The sequence below is a fragment of the Nicotiana tomentosiformis genome, chromosome 11, assembly GCF_000390325.3.
Source record: "Nicotiana tomentosiformis chromosome 11, ASM39032v3, whole genome shotgun sequence".
NCBI lineage: Eukaryota > Viridiplantae > Streptophyta > Magnoliopsida > Solanales > Solanaceae > Nicotiana > Nicotiana tomentosiformis.
The window spans coordinates 112,657,058-112,673,701 of NC_090822.1; the positions used below are offsets into that span (position 1 = coordinate 112,657,058).

Genomic DNA, 16,644 nt, shown 5'->3' on the forward strand with positions numbered 1-16,644 from the left:
GGGGTTGTAATTATAATTATCATTAATCTTATTAATAAAGACACTTAGCTTCTACTCAACTAAATTCAAATTGCAGATGTATCTTTTTCTTTAACACATTTTTCTTTTCAAGAAAAAAGAAGAAAAGGTTTGTGTTCCCCTCTCTACTTTGACTTTTTCTCCCCATTAATAATTCTTTAAATAATTCACAAGTTCTAACACGTATAGCGTAGTACTAACTAGTAACTACTAGTACTAACTTATTTTCATTACCAATTGAGCGCACAATAGTATTATTACAATACTAACAATTCTTCATTTGAATTGACACTCATACTTATCAATAAGCTACATAGAAAAAACATGTGAATTAAAATATAACGATGACTGAAAAACTTTGGCAAATGAATTTCTTTAATCGAGGTCAAATATAATGCAATAAATTTGTAATTACTGTTTGCTATTCGACTAAAATGACAAAAGAATAACATAACATTAAAAATATACCATCCATTAGGAAAAAAGACAATGAAATCATGTAATTGTAACCACAAATAATTAATGTAATTGTAACCAACAAGAGTTATGGTGAAGTGATATTACTTCACCATAATCGTTAACCAGAAGTCTTGAGTTCAAATTACATATTTGTCATGGAATGCATTACCCTCAAATATAGAAATTTTAGGCGCGAATAAAACTTCAATCAGATCCCAATATAAATACTCCTTCCGGTCCACTTTAAATAATTTTTTGATTTTTTTTGTGGTCCACAATATTTGATTTTTTCAGATATCAAGGAGGAATTAACTTCTTCCTACCACAGTTGCCCTTGGAGTAAAAAGCCTAAATAGTAGTTTGTTATATTTTCAATAAGTCAATTAAGGTTAATATGGTCAATTTAATTAATTAATATTAAAAGGTAAATTTCTTAATATGTGTAAAATGAGCCAAAAAAAATACTTAAAGTGGACGTGAGGGTACCTTATACGGAGTAAGAACTAAGAGCCCGTTTGGACATAAGAAATTTTTCCCCATTTTCCAAAAAAATTTTATTTTTTTTCGAAATAAACGTTTGTTCATAAAATTTCTAATTTTTACTTGAATATGCATTTTGAAAATTTTCGAAAATTTGAAAAACTCCAAAAAACTATTTTTCAAAATTTTTACTCAAATCAACCAAAAACTTCATAAATAACCCAAAATTATCTTCATGTCCAAACACAACTCTAAATTTTAAAATAACAAAAAGTACATACTAATTAAAAGAAAAAAGAAGAAGCTAATGTTAACAAGAAAAAGGAAAAAAAAGAAAGAGAAGGAGCTAAATTTGAAGCCGGAAAAAAGGGCTAAAAAGATTCTATAGATTTAACACGAGTGTCAAGTCTCATGACAATTCAGTATTCACTGTCTTCAGTAGCAGCACTCTTCATACTCTTTTTTCTTTCTCAAGTCTCCTCTCTCTCTCTCTCTCTCTCTCTCTCTCTTCAGTGTTCAGATCCAGGTTAGTGCTCTTTCTTCTCCCTACTGGTAGGCTTGTAGCTTCTCTTTTTTCTTTTTTTCATTTTGGTAGCTCAATCTCTGTCACAGCTTTTGGCCTTTTGGGTGGTTATCATTTCTGCTCCACCTATTTTGCTGTGGTTTAATCGATTCGTGCTTGAATATATTTTCTTGGTGTAGTTTTTGCTTTTACTTTTCTTTATTTCTACTTTGTTTTTGGGTGTGAGCTTTGGCGTTATGTGAGTCGAGAGGTTTAATTTGTCAAGTAAATACTGGTGAGTGTTGGTTTGAGCTCAAAAGTTTTGTGCTTTCTGTTCATTTTTAATAGGATAAAATTAGATACTATAAAGCATTTCTCTAGAAAAAAAGGGGTTCTGTAAATGTTCAGGCTTAAAAAGATTTATACAGGTTCTCTAGCTCTTCTGATCCCTATACCCAGTTACTATTCTGTTTTTTTTTTTTTTTGAAAATATAATTGAAAGATTTAACAAATGGAAGCAAAGGATTAAAGCTTAACTGATATTACTTTAAGTTGTATGCACTGACTGTTAAAATATATCTACACAATGAAATCACATACTAAATAATTAGAGGTGACTCTCTTGGTAAATGTTAGTAATTGTTAATCTGGTAAAGATGGTTTTACTATCACATGTTAAAATTCACTGTAGTGTGAAAAAACGTTTACACTGTCAGATTATTAAACTTAAAAATTCTTTCTTAAACTTACACTCTGTCTTGTATTTGCCAGAAGTCTTTTTTAAATGGGGTCAGGACTTGTATGTTAGTGTATGATTAAGTGTGATATGCGGAGAACCTTTAGTTTTAAAGAACACCTAAATTTGCATTTTAAAAATAAATTAAAGTATATGTCCAAGCCTTGATGGACAGAGTTACCTGAAACTTATATTGTGGGAGGTAGCAGGTACTCTGTGAAATTAGTCGAGGTGCGCGCAAGCTGGCTCGGACACCACGATTATAAAAAAACAAAAAACAAATTAAAGTAGTGAAATGAAATCGGTCCAAATAGAGTGGATGGATTATAGAAGATTCATGTAGTTGCGCCATCTAGCTTTGGGATGGATGCGTTGGTGATTGAATGATTGATATAAATTTGAAATAGCTCTTGTTTATGCAACCAGCTATGGATTCTGTTTGATGCAAAAAAATCTGTATGGAAGCCCTTTTGATGCTCAAAGTTGCTTGAATGTGGTTACTTCTACTGTTGTTGTAACTTCTTCATTTATTTAAAATTTTACGGCGATATGTAGCAGGTTATCTATAGAGTAGTTACTTGCTGCTATGTCAAGGGGAAGAAGTTTTGAGGAACTGGTAAAAAATACTTGCAGTGTTTCACCTTCCGTGTGAATTTGCAGTTCGGAGTGCCGTTTTTCCAATAGTTGAGCAGAATTAGAGAATTGAAAAGAAATGGAAGAAATACAGTCCCAACTGGATCATTACAGGTCTTCATCTTCTTCAGCAAGTAGTCCAGCGAGTAGGGTGCCGTCAAGTAATTTCTTCTACTTGAGGAAACCTGGTTCACTTAGACAACCAATTTCATTTGAAGATTCACCTGATTGGGAAGACATGGATATTGAGGTCAAAGTGGACGAAGGAGGCGACTCCATCAATGCTGCAACTACACCAGCCTCACCTTCCCTGTCAAAGATTAATAGTGGTTCGTTGCCGTCTCCACCTTTACCGGAGGGGGCGGTTATTACAAGGAAAATTGCTGGGGCATCGATTGCCTGGAAAGACTTGACTGTTTCTATAAAGGGAAAAAGAAGATACTCTGATAAGGTGGTCAAGAGTTCAAATGGTTATGCATTGCCCGGAACAATGACTGTAATTATGGGACCTGCCAAGTCAGGGAAATCAACGCTCTTGAGAGCCCTTGCAGGTTTGTGTTGTATAGGCAAACATCTATTTAATTTGACTGCCTATATCAATCCGTATGAATTGTTCCTAACCCATTTTGGTTTCTCTTCCTTAGGAAGGTTGCCTAATTCAGCCAGAATGTATGGTGAGGTTTTTGTAAATGGGACGAAAATGCGCATGCCTTATGGTTCCTATGTAAGTCTATGCTTTTGTCACATGTAGTTGAGTTGCTGTTCACAGTAGGCAAATGCCTGCCCATGGTTATTGTTATTTAATATCCTATGTGGAACCTATCTTTCATGAACTTTTACATTGTAATTTGTGTGGTTTAATTGTCTTGCTGTATAAAAGTTCAACGTCTCTGTACATGATTAGGGTGTGCGCTCATTGAGTACAACCTATACCCTCAATCGAAGTTGGACTCTAACAAGAACTAGAATAGGATTCTCATGCGACAACCCTGATGGCCTGCAATAGTAGCATTTGACTGAATGTTGGAAGAAATCCCTCCATCCCATCATTGTAGATACCGTTTTAATAGTGAGAAGAGGGCTTGTTTTTTCCTTGTTGAATTAGTAGTTGCCTGAATGAATTTAGTGTGTGAAGCCATATGTGTTCCTAACCCTTAGATGGAAATTCTCTTATCATAACCACCAGTCCTTGCTCAAGGGTGTATAAAATCCGCATTATACCCATATTGGAGAAAACCTACTAGAATCGACTCATATGCTCTCCATACACAACCCAAACAATAGCTCATAAGTCATTACTATAACGGTGAGTAGCTTAATGAAAATGTAATGCAGTATTATTAAGAAACGATAGAATAGTATAACTTTATTCAGTTTGATTTTAGAGATGAGAAACTTGGCTATTATTTATCAGCTTTGCCTTTTGATAAGGAGCTTGTTTTGTCTGCAGGGATTTGTTGACAGAGAAACTACTCTTATTGGAACGTTGACAGTGCGTGAATTCCTCTATTACTCAGCATTGCTTCAGCTTCCTGGTTTCCTTTGTCAGAAAAGGAGTGTGGTGGAGGACGCTATTGATTCTATGTCACTGGGAGATTATGCTAATAAACTTATAGGTGGCCACTGCTACATGAAAGGTCTTCGAAGGGGCGAGAGAAGGCGTGTCAGCATTGCAAGGGAACTTGTTATGAGACCACACATTTTATTTATAGATGAACCCCTTTATCGACTTGACAGGTTTAGTTGTTAGACCAACTTTATATTAACCTATTCATTGTCGGTAACTGCACTAAATAATCTTCTCAGTGTCTAGATCTGAATTAAATTAGCTAAAGAGAGCTGTCAGATTGTGTAGTGTGCTATACCTTTTTAGTAGCCACAAAATCCAGTCTTTAACGTGTTCTATCTTCTCTACGTTACAGTTGAGGCATTTTACAGCTGTCTTCTCTAATATGTCATGGATTAAATGGGCAAGGGTTGGCCGGTCGTATATGTTACATATGCTGTGGCAGACAAAAAGATTGAGTTTGCTATTGAAGTATCTGAGTAGAGTTGGTCTGATGGAAAATATCAAATCGAGCTTCCAGTTCGAAATTTTAATGAATTTGACTGTTTACTGTTGGGAACATTTCAGATGGATAGTCTGTGGCACAAAAACGTAGGGCATAATGTATTTTAAACTCATATACTATAAGAGGCACTTTGTTCATTTACTTTAGATAGCATGTAGGGAAACAAAGTATCAAATATGTGGCTGTTTTGGTATGTTCCAAGTCTGTTCCCAGTAGGAAAACTTGAACTTCCTATGGCTTGTAAATCTGCTACCTAGGCCAAGGAGCTCTCATTGACAACCTGTCTTAGCAGTTTTAGGACCTTTTGTTATATTTCTTGTTGCATTTTTGTCTTCTGAAACTATTGCACTAGAACTTAAACCAATATAAAGAATCTAAGAAACTAATCAGTGATAAAAGTTTTTTTTTATTGTCGATCATTCTTTAGCTGTTATAGCTCTTGCCTAAAGAGGTAAGCAGGTCACAATAGACTGCCTCGAATATGTCTGGTAGTGTAACTCATAAACTTTTCTTTTCTTTTAAAATTCCCCCCTGAGAAGAACAAATTCACACGTACTACTTAATGGCATGACAAAACCCTAGCAGATCTGATCACTGACAGAAGATACAGGAGTGACCTACCTAAGAGAGAATGCAAGAGGACTTCCCCCTATCACTTAAGGACTGCAGGAAAACAATTTCCCATAGCTTTAGAGTACTTTAGGAATTTGAGGTACTGCTTGGTAGCTTGCAGGAGTAGTGGATCGAAATGCTATGCATGATATAATAGGTTTTGTTTGTGCATCGATCAGGTGCTTTTGAAGCGTTATGAACAGAAGTGCAAGTTATTTGAATTCTATGAATCTTCTGACAGTAAATGCTTGAAAAGGTCAATTAGTAAAACAATTGCAAGCATTTTAGCTTTAGTGATGCTAATTTCCAAAAGACTAAAATGATGGAATCTAGGATTGCTAGATTTCTACATGGAGCTCAATAGTTTCGCAATCATCCATAAAAAAATGCAACCCGTTGCTTTTGTTCAATGGTTCGTGAAATTATTTTTTGTCATACATAGAAGCATCGATTTAGGAGTTGACGGAGATATGGTTGATGGTTACTGCATTTCTTTTTTCCATCTGACAGCGTCAAAATTGATAACTTTCTGGAATATTGGAAATAATTATGGGGGTCTTCAATCAAATGAATGTCCTATTATGCTTCTCTCTAAAGTTTCTCTTCCGTCTTATCAATTATCCCAACATAATCTTACTTGTGATTCATTATGATTGAGACTTGGTGTTTTAGGCTCTTCGCTCTATTATATATGTTGTTAATGCATCCTCTTAGTTACTGATGTTTAATCAATTGTCATGTTCAGTGTTTCTGCACTTCTGATGATGGTTACACTGAAGAAGCTCGCAAGTACTGGCTGCACTCTGATATTCACCATTTACCAAAGCAGTACTGAAGTTTTTGGCCTTTTTGACCGCATTTGCCTCCTCTCCGATGGAAATACGCTGTTTTTTGGGGAAACATTGGCTTGCTTGCAGGTAATATATCTGAGTATGCTTCCATACACTATACCCTTCTTGATTCTTGTACAGTGTCTCTTATTAGCAATCAGGAGTGCATCAAATAGAAGAATTATATACTAAGTGATATACATTGGTGCTGTGATGGGCTTTGGTTGCTCTTTTCTTGTATGTAATACTCCCAGACAGTTGAGGGGTGTGGCTTATTGAAAACAAAGAAGCCAAATGTTTAATTCAGATGGCATCCTCTACTATAGGATAAAAGTGGCCCTGTAGTTGAGGCATAAATGCTTTATGGATTACCATTCATTTAAGGGTGCTAATTATTTGAAGTACAAAGGTACTCATAGCTAGGGTGGTTACCTTCTTGTTGCATGCTTCTCTTACTATTGAGCTGTGGATGCAATGTTGTCTCTGCTGAACTTATTTTGTAACACTGAGCATCTGGATTTTAGTAGTCCAAAAGTGGCTCGCATACAAGCATCTGCCAGTTAAAGCTTTCTATGGCTCATTATACAGTTTCATTATCAATAGGAGGAAAGAATATGTTTGAAATATTGGGGCCAGACTTTCCCAAGGGCTTATATTTCAGAATCACAGGGCTTTGGGGAAAAGAAGCAAATGCGTTTATAAAATAAAGGGTGTGGGAGTGGGTGGGGAAGCTGTGTTTCCTTAATCAGCATTATTTTCTCGGTACGGATAACTTTCAGAGACTGACATATTATTTATTAATGAAGCACTTTTCAAATGCTGGTTTTCCTTGCCCAATCATGCAAAGTCCTTCGGATCATTTCTTGCGTGCCATAAACAAAGAGTTCGACAGGATTATTGCAATGTGCAAAAGTTGGCAGGTAATTGCATAAAACTATTTGAACTTTTCTACTTTGTTGCTTTAGAAACTCAATCATACTGGTTGTTGTTGGTTTGTTAACTAATAATATCAAATAGAACAGTTTTACCGTTCTACTTTTGTGGAGTTAACTATCATCATTCTTCAAGACTCACTCATGCTGCTGTCTGTTGTTTTAGAGTCAATTCTTCAAAAAAGGTCATGATTTCAGGCAAGCTACCATAAGAGTGTCCAACCAGCCCTCAAGAAAAAGAAAAGAAAAAGAATTTCTAGTCTTCCTTTAAGTTTGTTGCACTTGTTGTCTGGACAGGATGACCATGGAGACATGTCAGCTGTGAACATGGATACTGCTGTTGCTATACGTACCCTTGAAGCAACCTATAGATCATCGACAGATGCTGCTGCTCTCGAGACAATGATAGTGAAGCTCACTGAGAAGGTATGATTTTACAGGAGATCTGATATCTGTCACTATGAACTTCGCTCAAAATTTTAATACTTCTACTTATGAAGTATAAATACATATCTGGAAAGCTAACATATGTAACTCATTCAGTTGACAATGAAATTATGCACATTATGTAAAACAGTTACTCCTTTTGTTTCATATATTTCCTTATTAGTCCACTCCAAAAAGTATGGCACCTTTCTATATCTAGAAACAATCTAAGTGTAAATTTTCCATCTTACCCATAATGGCATGCTTTTTTTTTTTTTTTTTTCCGGCATGCTTTTATAGCCACACAAATGACATGGCAGGTTTAGCGCCTGAACTTCAATATACTCTCTGATTTCTTGCTATTGTTGCACAGGAAGGTCCATCTCTCAAAAGCAAGGGAAGGGTAGGCAACATAATGCGAGTTGCTGTGTTGACTTGGAGATCCTTATTGATTATGTCAAGGGAGTGGAAATATTATTGGCTTAGGTTGATTCTCTATATGCTTCTCGCACTTTGCATTGGCACTGTATTTTCTGGATTGGGGCATTCCTTATCATCTGTTGTGGTAAGCTAATAATATTCAAGACATTAGATATGTCCTTTTCTCCTTTTGTTTTTCCTGCTTCAGTGGTGCGTTGTATGATATATGGGCATGTCATCTTCCAAGAAGTTTGGCTACCTAAAATATTACGTTTTGTTTGCCAATGCAACTTCCATTACTATGTCTTATTGAAACATATAATCTTATGTAGTCCAAGAAATGCATGTATTTCTCCAAAACCACGATTACTTGTTCATTTATGGACTGTGCTTCTCCGTTATGCTGTTAGATGTTCTGCTCATGATAACTTTTTGCTATTCATCTTTCTTATTTTTCTAATTTAAACTTTGACCTCTTTATTGCCATGCAGACAAGAGTAGCTGCAGTTTTTGTATTTGTTTCATTCACCTCTCTATTGAGCATTGCCGGTGTACCTGCACAAATGAAGGAAATCAAGGTGATTCCAATAACTTTTCCGTGTTTCTTTTGGTGGATAGCACACCAGGATACTTATAGAACTTATTGCACATATACTGATTTCTTGTTGGAAATGTATACGAGAAATGCATGTCCTCAGAACATAAGGGGCTGCATGATAGGGAAACTGTAGAGTGTAATAATCCTCTTGTGGTCGCTTAGTAGGCCATTGCCATTCTCGTCAAGACAAGTAATTTTTAATCTGGTTCCTTCTTTAATTCCCTGGAATATCAAGTTCGATATTACAGACCCAACACTATAGTTTTCTTTTATTTCTGTGTTTCAATCTCTGTATTCGAAATGCTAGAGGTTATTTTCCACCGTTTCTATCATCTTTATGCAAACTAAATGATCGCTTAAAGTTGTGAAGTTATGAGCTCCAGTGATATACTTGTATAAGATTTGGGGGAATAATATCAAGAAATATTTGCTCGAAGGTTTTCGACTAAAAATTTCAGAACTAGGATTCTCCGCCTGGTGAAGTATCTCCATATATTCTTCTAACAATATAAACTTTCCCGGTATGTTGCTTTAAGTCAATTTCCTGGCTAAAATTCATCAGGCCAAACAAGAATGCTTTTGAACTTGCATCCTTAAAGCAGCTAGAACAGTATGGTACTCAAGAACAATACTATCAGGTCGTACGCAGGATTTTTTGTAACCGCTGTCGAAATTTAAAGAGTGCAAATGAATAGATCACTTTAACAAGATCATATTTTAGAAAAATACAATTCAAATACACTACTCAATTCTCCGTGACGAGCTTTTACTTTTTGAAATGTATCCATAGATTCAGTAGAAATATCACTAAAAAAAATTTTTTCTGTAAAAGACACCAAACATACACTCCTCATCATCCATTCGATTCCATAAGTCTTGCTTTGTTCAATTTCATGGCCTCTCAGTTTGTTCAGTTACTCCTTTTTAGGTAAGAAATTGGTAGATTTTGTTTATTCCTGGCAGTGACATGCACATAATGGATGGTGGCTAGGTTGGTCTAGTTAATAATTTTTTGGTAAGCTGTTGAAGGTTCAAGGCCTGCTGCCTGCTGGTTTTTCCTATATTTTTCCAGAAGAATGCTAAAAAATTAAGAAAAGAAAATCGTTAACCTAGCGGGGATTCGGACGCTTGACCCACAAGTAGAAATTGGAGCATTTCACCAGCGGGCCAACATAGCTCTTATGTTATGTGGTGGTATTTAGTTATATTTAGAAGTATTTCCTTTTGCAGATTATTTACATGTATATAAATGAATAAAAATTCCGGCCAAACAGTGTTGGTTGACACCACTTGGCTCAACGTGCCTTCGCCCCTGAATACTATACCTTCATTTCCATGTAGTACATTCATGGAAACATTGCTTTTATGTGAGTTGTATCACACATGCATTGTGTGGATTAATAATCTAATCACATACTAATGAGACTGAGCTCAATTGGTAAGGCCGAAGGCCTTGTGGCATTAAGGTCTTAATTATTTTCCCTGGAGGCAGGATAATTAGTAAAGTGCGTATCTAACCTGTCCTTCAATTGAACTAATCACTTTTTACTTGATTTGTATAAGTTTGGTTTTGTTGTTCATCCTGATGTATGGCAGTTTGTACTTTGGCCATCAGGCTCTAAAGAAATGAAAAAAGCAAAAAGCTAATCAAGTTGTTTCCATTACATGCAGATGTATGCCTGCGAAGAATCAAACCAGCATTCTGGGGCATTTCTTTTCCTACTTGGGCAACTTTTTGCCAGCATTCCTTTCTTGTTTCTCATCTCCATTTCATCAAGTCTCGTCTTCTATTTTCTTGTTGGGCTGCGGGATGTGTTCAGCTTGCTGATGTATTTCGTGCTGAATTTCTTCACATGTCTATTGGTAAATGAAGGATTGGTACTGGCTGTTACTTCCATTTGGCAAGATATCTTCTGGAGCATCTTAACTTTGGTGTCCATACATGTGAGTTCCATCTTAAAACTTAATATATTGAAGAGATACTATTTACCTGGAATGAAGTTTACATATTTCAGTGATGGAGGCTGTATGAGTTTCTACTACTTTATAAGGTTCTAGTCCTGACAAGGGAATCAGGGGAGTTGGATTCTATCTGAAGTTATTGCTTTCAAGTTTACTGATGTATAGGGTTCTTATACTTGAGATCTTTCCTTTTTTTCATCTGTCAAAGAGAGATCTTTCCCTGTCTAGGATTTATTTGATTTCACATCTGGCTTCTTTCAAACGGCTCTGGTGTTCTTTATTTCAGGTGATAATGATTCTTTCCGCTGGCTTTTTAAGAATCAGAAGTGCTTTGCCTGGACCAGTTTGGATGTACCCCATTTCTTATTTAGCTTTTCATACTTACTCTATCCAGGTAAGTTTGATATCGGCTGAATAGTTGGCTATAAATTCTTTCAAATGCATGTACTTGATCATCTCTTTTGTATATCTAAGATCTGTATCTTTGTTTCAGGGACTCTTGGAGAACGAGTACATTGAAACCTCTTTCGCAGTTGGTCAGGTGAGGACCATATCTGGAAATCAGGCTTTGCAAAATGTATATGACATATCTACTGACAACAACTCTAAGTGGAAAAATTTGTTAGTATTGTTTCTTATGGCCGTCGCATACAGAGTTGTTGTTTTTGTTTTGCTCAAGTTTTGTGTGAGGAAAAACATCTTTGTCCGCAAACTTTTTCTATGTAACCAAAACACAAGGAATCCAAGATAAATACTATACTGCTCCCAACTATTGGCTTCAGTTTGTTGTTTCATAGCTTATACAATGTTGAAGTAAATAATTGTTCACCATATCCCTTGGTTCTCCTGTGCATTCAACCAGTCAGTAATGCCTTGTTGTTAACTTTGAGCTCGTGCCCGGATTTAGAATTATTAAGCATATACTTGTAGGGATGAGGAACAGTCAGAATAATTTCTCTTCATTTCCACTAAGAAGTTTTCCTACCTAGTTCTGCCCCCAGAACTCAAAAATCATACTTAGTTGTGACTACCTGTTAGGCTGTAGCCTGCTACTTTGGGAAAACCCAATTTGTTAAACTGATTAACCATTCACTCCTAAACAGTTCGCGCATAATTATTGTGCTCTGATCTAAGAACAAAAACTATCTTGATACTAAGGTTGAATTTTTTTGTTACTCGACTCATGGGGCTCTAACATGTGAGAAAATGATCAATGGGATTGCCTGGGCTTGTAGTTGGACCAGGTTTGTTGCAATCTGGCTACATGAATACATTCTCTCTAACTGTTATAAAATATATCTCAAAGTAACAATATATAACAAGAAAAAACAAACTAAGAGATATAGAGAAAGAGATAGAGATTCTTATTTCTTCTTCAGTTGTGTGTCTTTTCCTATCTATTACAAGGCCTTTATATAGGCATGAAAAGTGAAGAATCACTATTGTAAAATATGTCATTGAACATGTCATTAAGCATTTGAGAGGAAGATCATTGGGGAGGTTATGGAGTTACAATCATAACTCCACAAGTATTAGAGTAGTGTGAGACTGAGTTATGGAGATAATGGTGAAGAGTAGACATCTACCATAATTTAATTTTGCTTATAACATCAACAAGATATTCAGGATAGTACTCAACTGCAACTTCTAGGGGTCGATTGATTTACCGCATTAAAGAAATATCTTAGCATGAAATTCCACATAAGTTTTACGATGTTTAGTTGGTCGTACAAGAAAAAACAATTGTCGCGTAACTTAGTATATCGTGTGGCTGGCCTCATTCTGAACTCCATATTGCTTATAACTGCATAAATTATGTAAGAATAAGAATACATGTATTATATTTGTAATATATCATAGATAAGAATAATTAGAGAACCCCCCCCCCCCCCCCCCCCCCCCAAAAAAAAATTAAGAAAGGGAAACCCATAGCAAGTATCTTCACTATGTAAATAACAAAAATTCCCTGCATTACTAGTACGTGGGTCAAACAATCCCTTATAGCTTGAGACTAAACAGGTTAGATGGTGAAAGACTTCCTTCCTAGAATGAGGCCATCACTTTCGTCGTACCCTTCCGAAAGTTTAAAAGTTGGCTCCTTAATTCCCAGACCATCACTTTCTTTGTACTTTACCATCCAGTTTCAACTTTCATTTGGAGTAAAAATCATCTTGTATCATTCTTGAGGCACACTTTATATAGGGCAATAATAGCCTCAAATCAAAACCCAGAAAAGATGCTCGAGCCACATATACGTTCAGCATTGGACTGTGCTAAAGAAATAGAGTTCATAACATCTCCAGAATTTATGCTCTTAATCTGGTTTTCTCCAAGATCCTCCTTTGCTAAACGTGTTGTAAACAGAAATATATATGGCTCTCTTAGATCAAATGAAAGAGTTGTACGGCACTGGTCACTTCAAGGCTAAGTTTATGGGAAATCCTCTTCAATTTCAAAGTATATGTTCATGATCTTTTTTTTTGGTCGAACCGAAAAATTTATTCAACCAAATATAGCAATATATTCATGAACATTTCAAATCAACATAGAATCCATGCAGGTATTTCCTATTCTCGATTGCATCGTACAATGATATTTGAGCCACTGTTAACTGAAACAGCAAATGCATATCCAACGATTCGGACAACATTAGCACAAATACAATTGCCTGACCTTGAACAATGAAACAGAAGACGGATCAAATATTCTAGGCTTTTTCTATTTAGCAATGAAGATATCTGGAACATATATTCGGATAAGAGAAGGAAAACGAGAAAGACAAATTAGCAAAAGAAAAAAGAACAAGGGACAACTAATTTACCTTTTCAGTAAGGCGATGCACACAAAAGATAATGGAGAAATAAACCCTACTCAATGGAGAGCATCAACACTTGGGACTAGAGTTCCAATCCATTATAAATACGATCCCTTTAACAGATACCATTTCTTCTAGCAGAGGTTGAAATTACAAACACACACTAAGGTAACAAGTAGTTTAAACCAAGATCATGGAGAAAGCAAGGTCCTTTAAAGCTATAGGTATACAACTACCAGAAAAAAGGAATAGAAAAACATATTCAACACAAAAATAAGTTCGAATTCAGTATCTTAAGCAACATAACAAACAAAACTTCCGAGCCACCTTGGATAACCAAGGTACCTCAAAAGAAAATACAGACAGCCAACAAAGTTTTCCTCGCCACCGCCTGTCAAGCACCCAGCTCTGAGAGCTGGTTCCAGACATACACAGCAGAAAACAAGAACCTAAGAACCACATTAAAGACCGTACAAAAACACCACAAGCAGAGAAAACAATGTCTCCAAAACACACTTTATTGTAGTAGATATCACGAGTAACACCAGAATTGAACTGCAACGTTCATTTCTTCTTCTGAGCAGCCTTGGTGACCTTAGCACCAGTTGGGTCCTTCTTGTCAACGTTCTTGATAACACCAACAGCAACAGTTTGACGCATGTCCCTCACAGCAAAACGTCCCAATGGTGGGTACTCAGAGAAGGTCTCAACAACCATGGGCTTGGTGGGAATCATCTTAACCATACCGGCATCACCATTCTTCAAGAACTTGGGCTCCTTCTCAATCTCCTTACCAGAACGCCTGTCAATCTTGGTCAAAATTTCTGCAAACTTGACAGCAATGTGGGAGGTGTGGCAGTCAAGAACTGGAGCATATCCATTTCCAATCTGTCCTGGATGGTTCATGATGATGACTTGGGAGGTAAAGCTGGAAGCACCCTTAGCTGGGTCATCCTTGGAGTTGGAAGCAACAAACCCACGCTTGAGATCCTTAACCGCAACATTCTTGACATTAAATCCAACATTGTCACCAGGAAGTGCCTCCTGAAGAGCTTCGTGGTGCATCTCAACAGATTTAACTTCAGTGGTCAGACCAGTGGGACCAAAAGTAACAACCATACCAGGCTTGAGGACACCAGTTTCCACACGACCAACAGGGACAGTACCAATTCCACCAATCTTGTAAACATCCTGAAGTGGGAGCCTGAGAGGCTTGTCTGTGGGCCTCTTGGGCTCATTAATCTGGTCAAGAGCATCAAGAAGTGTTGGGCCCTTGTACCAGTCAAGGTTTGTTGATCTTTCGATCATGTTGTCACCTTCAAAACCAGAGATGGGGACAAAGGGGATCTTGTCAGGGTTGTATCCTACCTTCTTGAGGTAGGAAGAAACCTCCTTCACGATTTCATCGTACCTAGCCTTGGAATACTTGGGGGTGGTAGCATCCATCTGCATAAGGAATAAAGCTGATCAGCAAACACACAACATCATTCTTCAATTACAAAGCCACTACAAATAAAAGCAAACCTTGTTGCAGCAGCAAATCATTTGTTTGACACCAAGGGTGAAAGCAAGCAGTGCGTGTTCACGGGTCTGTCCATCCTTGGAGATACCAGCTTCAAAACCACCAGTGGTGGAGTCAATAATCAGGACAGCACAGTCAGCTTGGGAGGTACCAGTAATCATATTCTTGATGAAATCCCTGTGTCCAGGAGCATCAATCACAGTGCAGTAGTACTTGGTGGTCTCAAACTTCCACAAGGCGATATCAATAGTGATACCACGCTCACGCTCAGCCTTTAGTTTGTCAAGCACCCAGGCATACTTGAATGACCTCTTGTTCATCTCAGCAGCTTCTTTCTCAAACCTCTCAATGACACGCTTGTCAATACCACCAAGCTTGTAGATCAAGTGACCAGTGGTAGTCGACTTACCAGAGTCGACGTGGCCAATGACCACAATGTTGATGTGAACCTTCTCTTTACCCATGTTAATTGAAAAAAGGACTGCAAAAATAAACACAAGCTCTCCAAGTTAATACACACAGGTATAATGTGTCCAAAGCAGCCACAATATAATGGGTGATGTGTGTCCACAACAATATAACAAATCACACAGAATATAGCAAACATACATTTCAGGAAACAAGAATAACTAACATAGGATGTTGAGTAAAAAATTTATTAGTAAAAATTGTAAAAATATGTAAAAATTGACAAGGAATAAATTAAGGTAAAAAATTATGGTAATCATGTGTATTTATCAACTACGGTTAAGTGAAAAAAGTGTATGTGAAGAAACATGTCATGTCATTGGATTGGTGTAAAAAACAGGTGAGTAACTTTTAATCCACGAATCATAAACAGATCATACGTGCACAGCAAAGCATGAAAAATCTAGACAGATATTACTAATAAGTATCAAAATCAAGCCAGTTTCAAAGTCCGATAGAGCCATTTCAATTATCGAGTTGATTCATGGAGAAACAATCAACCACAACAGCCTACTAAAAATCAAAACTTACTATCTAATCAACGAATTATAGAATCTGATAATGCACAACACATCAAACTCAAAGAACTTAAAAGTCTAGATGTAATCAATTTACCACACCAATCATACAACACGCATATTTTTTTAAAATTAAACTAACAATCGTATAAAACATACATATGAAGATATCATCAAACAGATATGAATGAATCAGATTAATCAAAGCTAACAACAAGTCTATATAAACTAAAGAGAAACGAAAGAGGATTAGATCTAACCTTAAAAGCAAATATAGATCTGTTGCCGCACAGCAGAAAGATGGCGAAAATGAATGAGAGAATTAGGGTTTCAGGGTTGGTATTGGGGACTATTTATAGGCGAAGGATGAGTGGAGCTAGGGCTTCTCTTAGTGCCGCAGTTTAGTCGGTTTACCTAATTACCCCTCAGATCTTTTTTCTTTCTTATACCTAAATGATCAACGGCGGCGTCTTTTTTTTTAACCTATGTTTTTTGTTTCCACATTTTCTTTTTCTTTTTTCAAATTTTTTTACATGTCGTGTTTTCGCCACCTCAACTATTCCAATAGTTACTTCGTTAGTTGTTTTCTCCCGCTAACACATGTTAATTTACCTATTTTTATTTAATCGGATAAGAAAAAA

The 16,644-nt window shown here is 36.5% G+C and overlaps 2 protein-coding genes across 3 annotated transcripts; one reads left to right on the top strand and one right to left on the bottom strand.

Annotated features, from left to right (window-relative positions):
• The first annotated feature begins 1,363 nt into the window (after positions 1-1,363).
• LOC104090008 (ABC transporter G family member 3-like) lies at positions 1,364-11,461 on the top strand. The gene is made up of 12 exons (XM_009595041.4): positions 1,364-1,483; positions 2,754-3,379; positions 3,473-3,552; positions 4,279-4,565; positions 6,258-6,429; positions 7,149-7,262; positions 7,572-7,700; positions 8,074-8,265; positions 8,612-8,698; positions 10,390-10,662; positions 10,967-11,074; positions 11,174-11,461. The coding sequence occupies exons 2-12, from the start codon at positions 2,908-2,910 to the stop codon at positions 11,429-11,431; spliced, it is 2,172 nt and encodes a 723-aa protein (XP_009593336.1). The 5' UTR covers positions 1,364-1,483; positions 2,754-2,907; the 3' UTR covers positions 11,432-11,461.
• Positions 11,462-13,756: 2,295 nt separating this feature from the next.
• Positions 13,757-16,406, bottom strand: LOC104089999 (elongation factor 1-alpha). 2 transcript variants are annotated; one of them, XM_070188665.1, is made up of 4 exons: positions 16,264-16,403; positions 15,020-15,498; positions 14,090-14,941; positions 13,757-13,944 (listed from the first exon to the last, which is right to left on the bottom strand). In XM_070188665.1, the coding sequence occupies exons 2-4, from the start codon at positions 15,479-15,481 to the stop codon at positions 13,789-13,791; spliced, it is 1,470 nt and encodes a 489-aa protein (XP_070044766.1). In that variant the 5' UTR covers positions 15,482-15,498; positions 16,264-16,403; the 3' UTR covers positions 13,757-13,788. The 2 variants fall into 2 exon arrangements, with proteins under 2 accessions (XP_070044766.1, XP_009593325.1); XM_009595030.4 differs by having other exon boundaries at positions 13,757-14,941; positions 16,264-16,406.
• Positions 16,407-16,644: the final 238 nt, after the last annotated feature.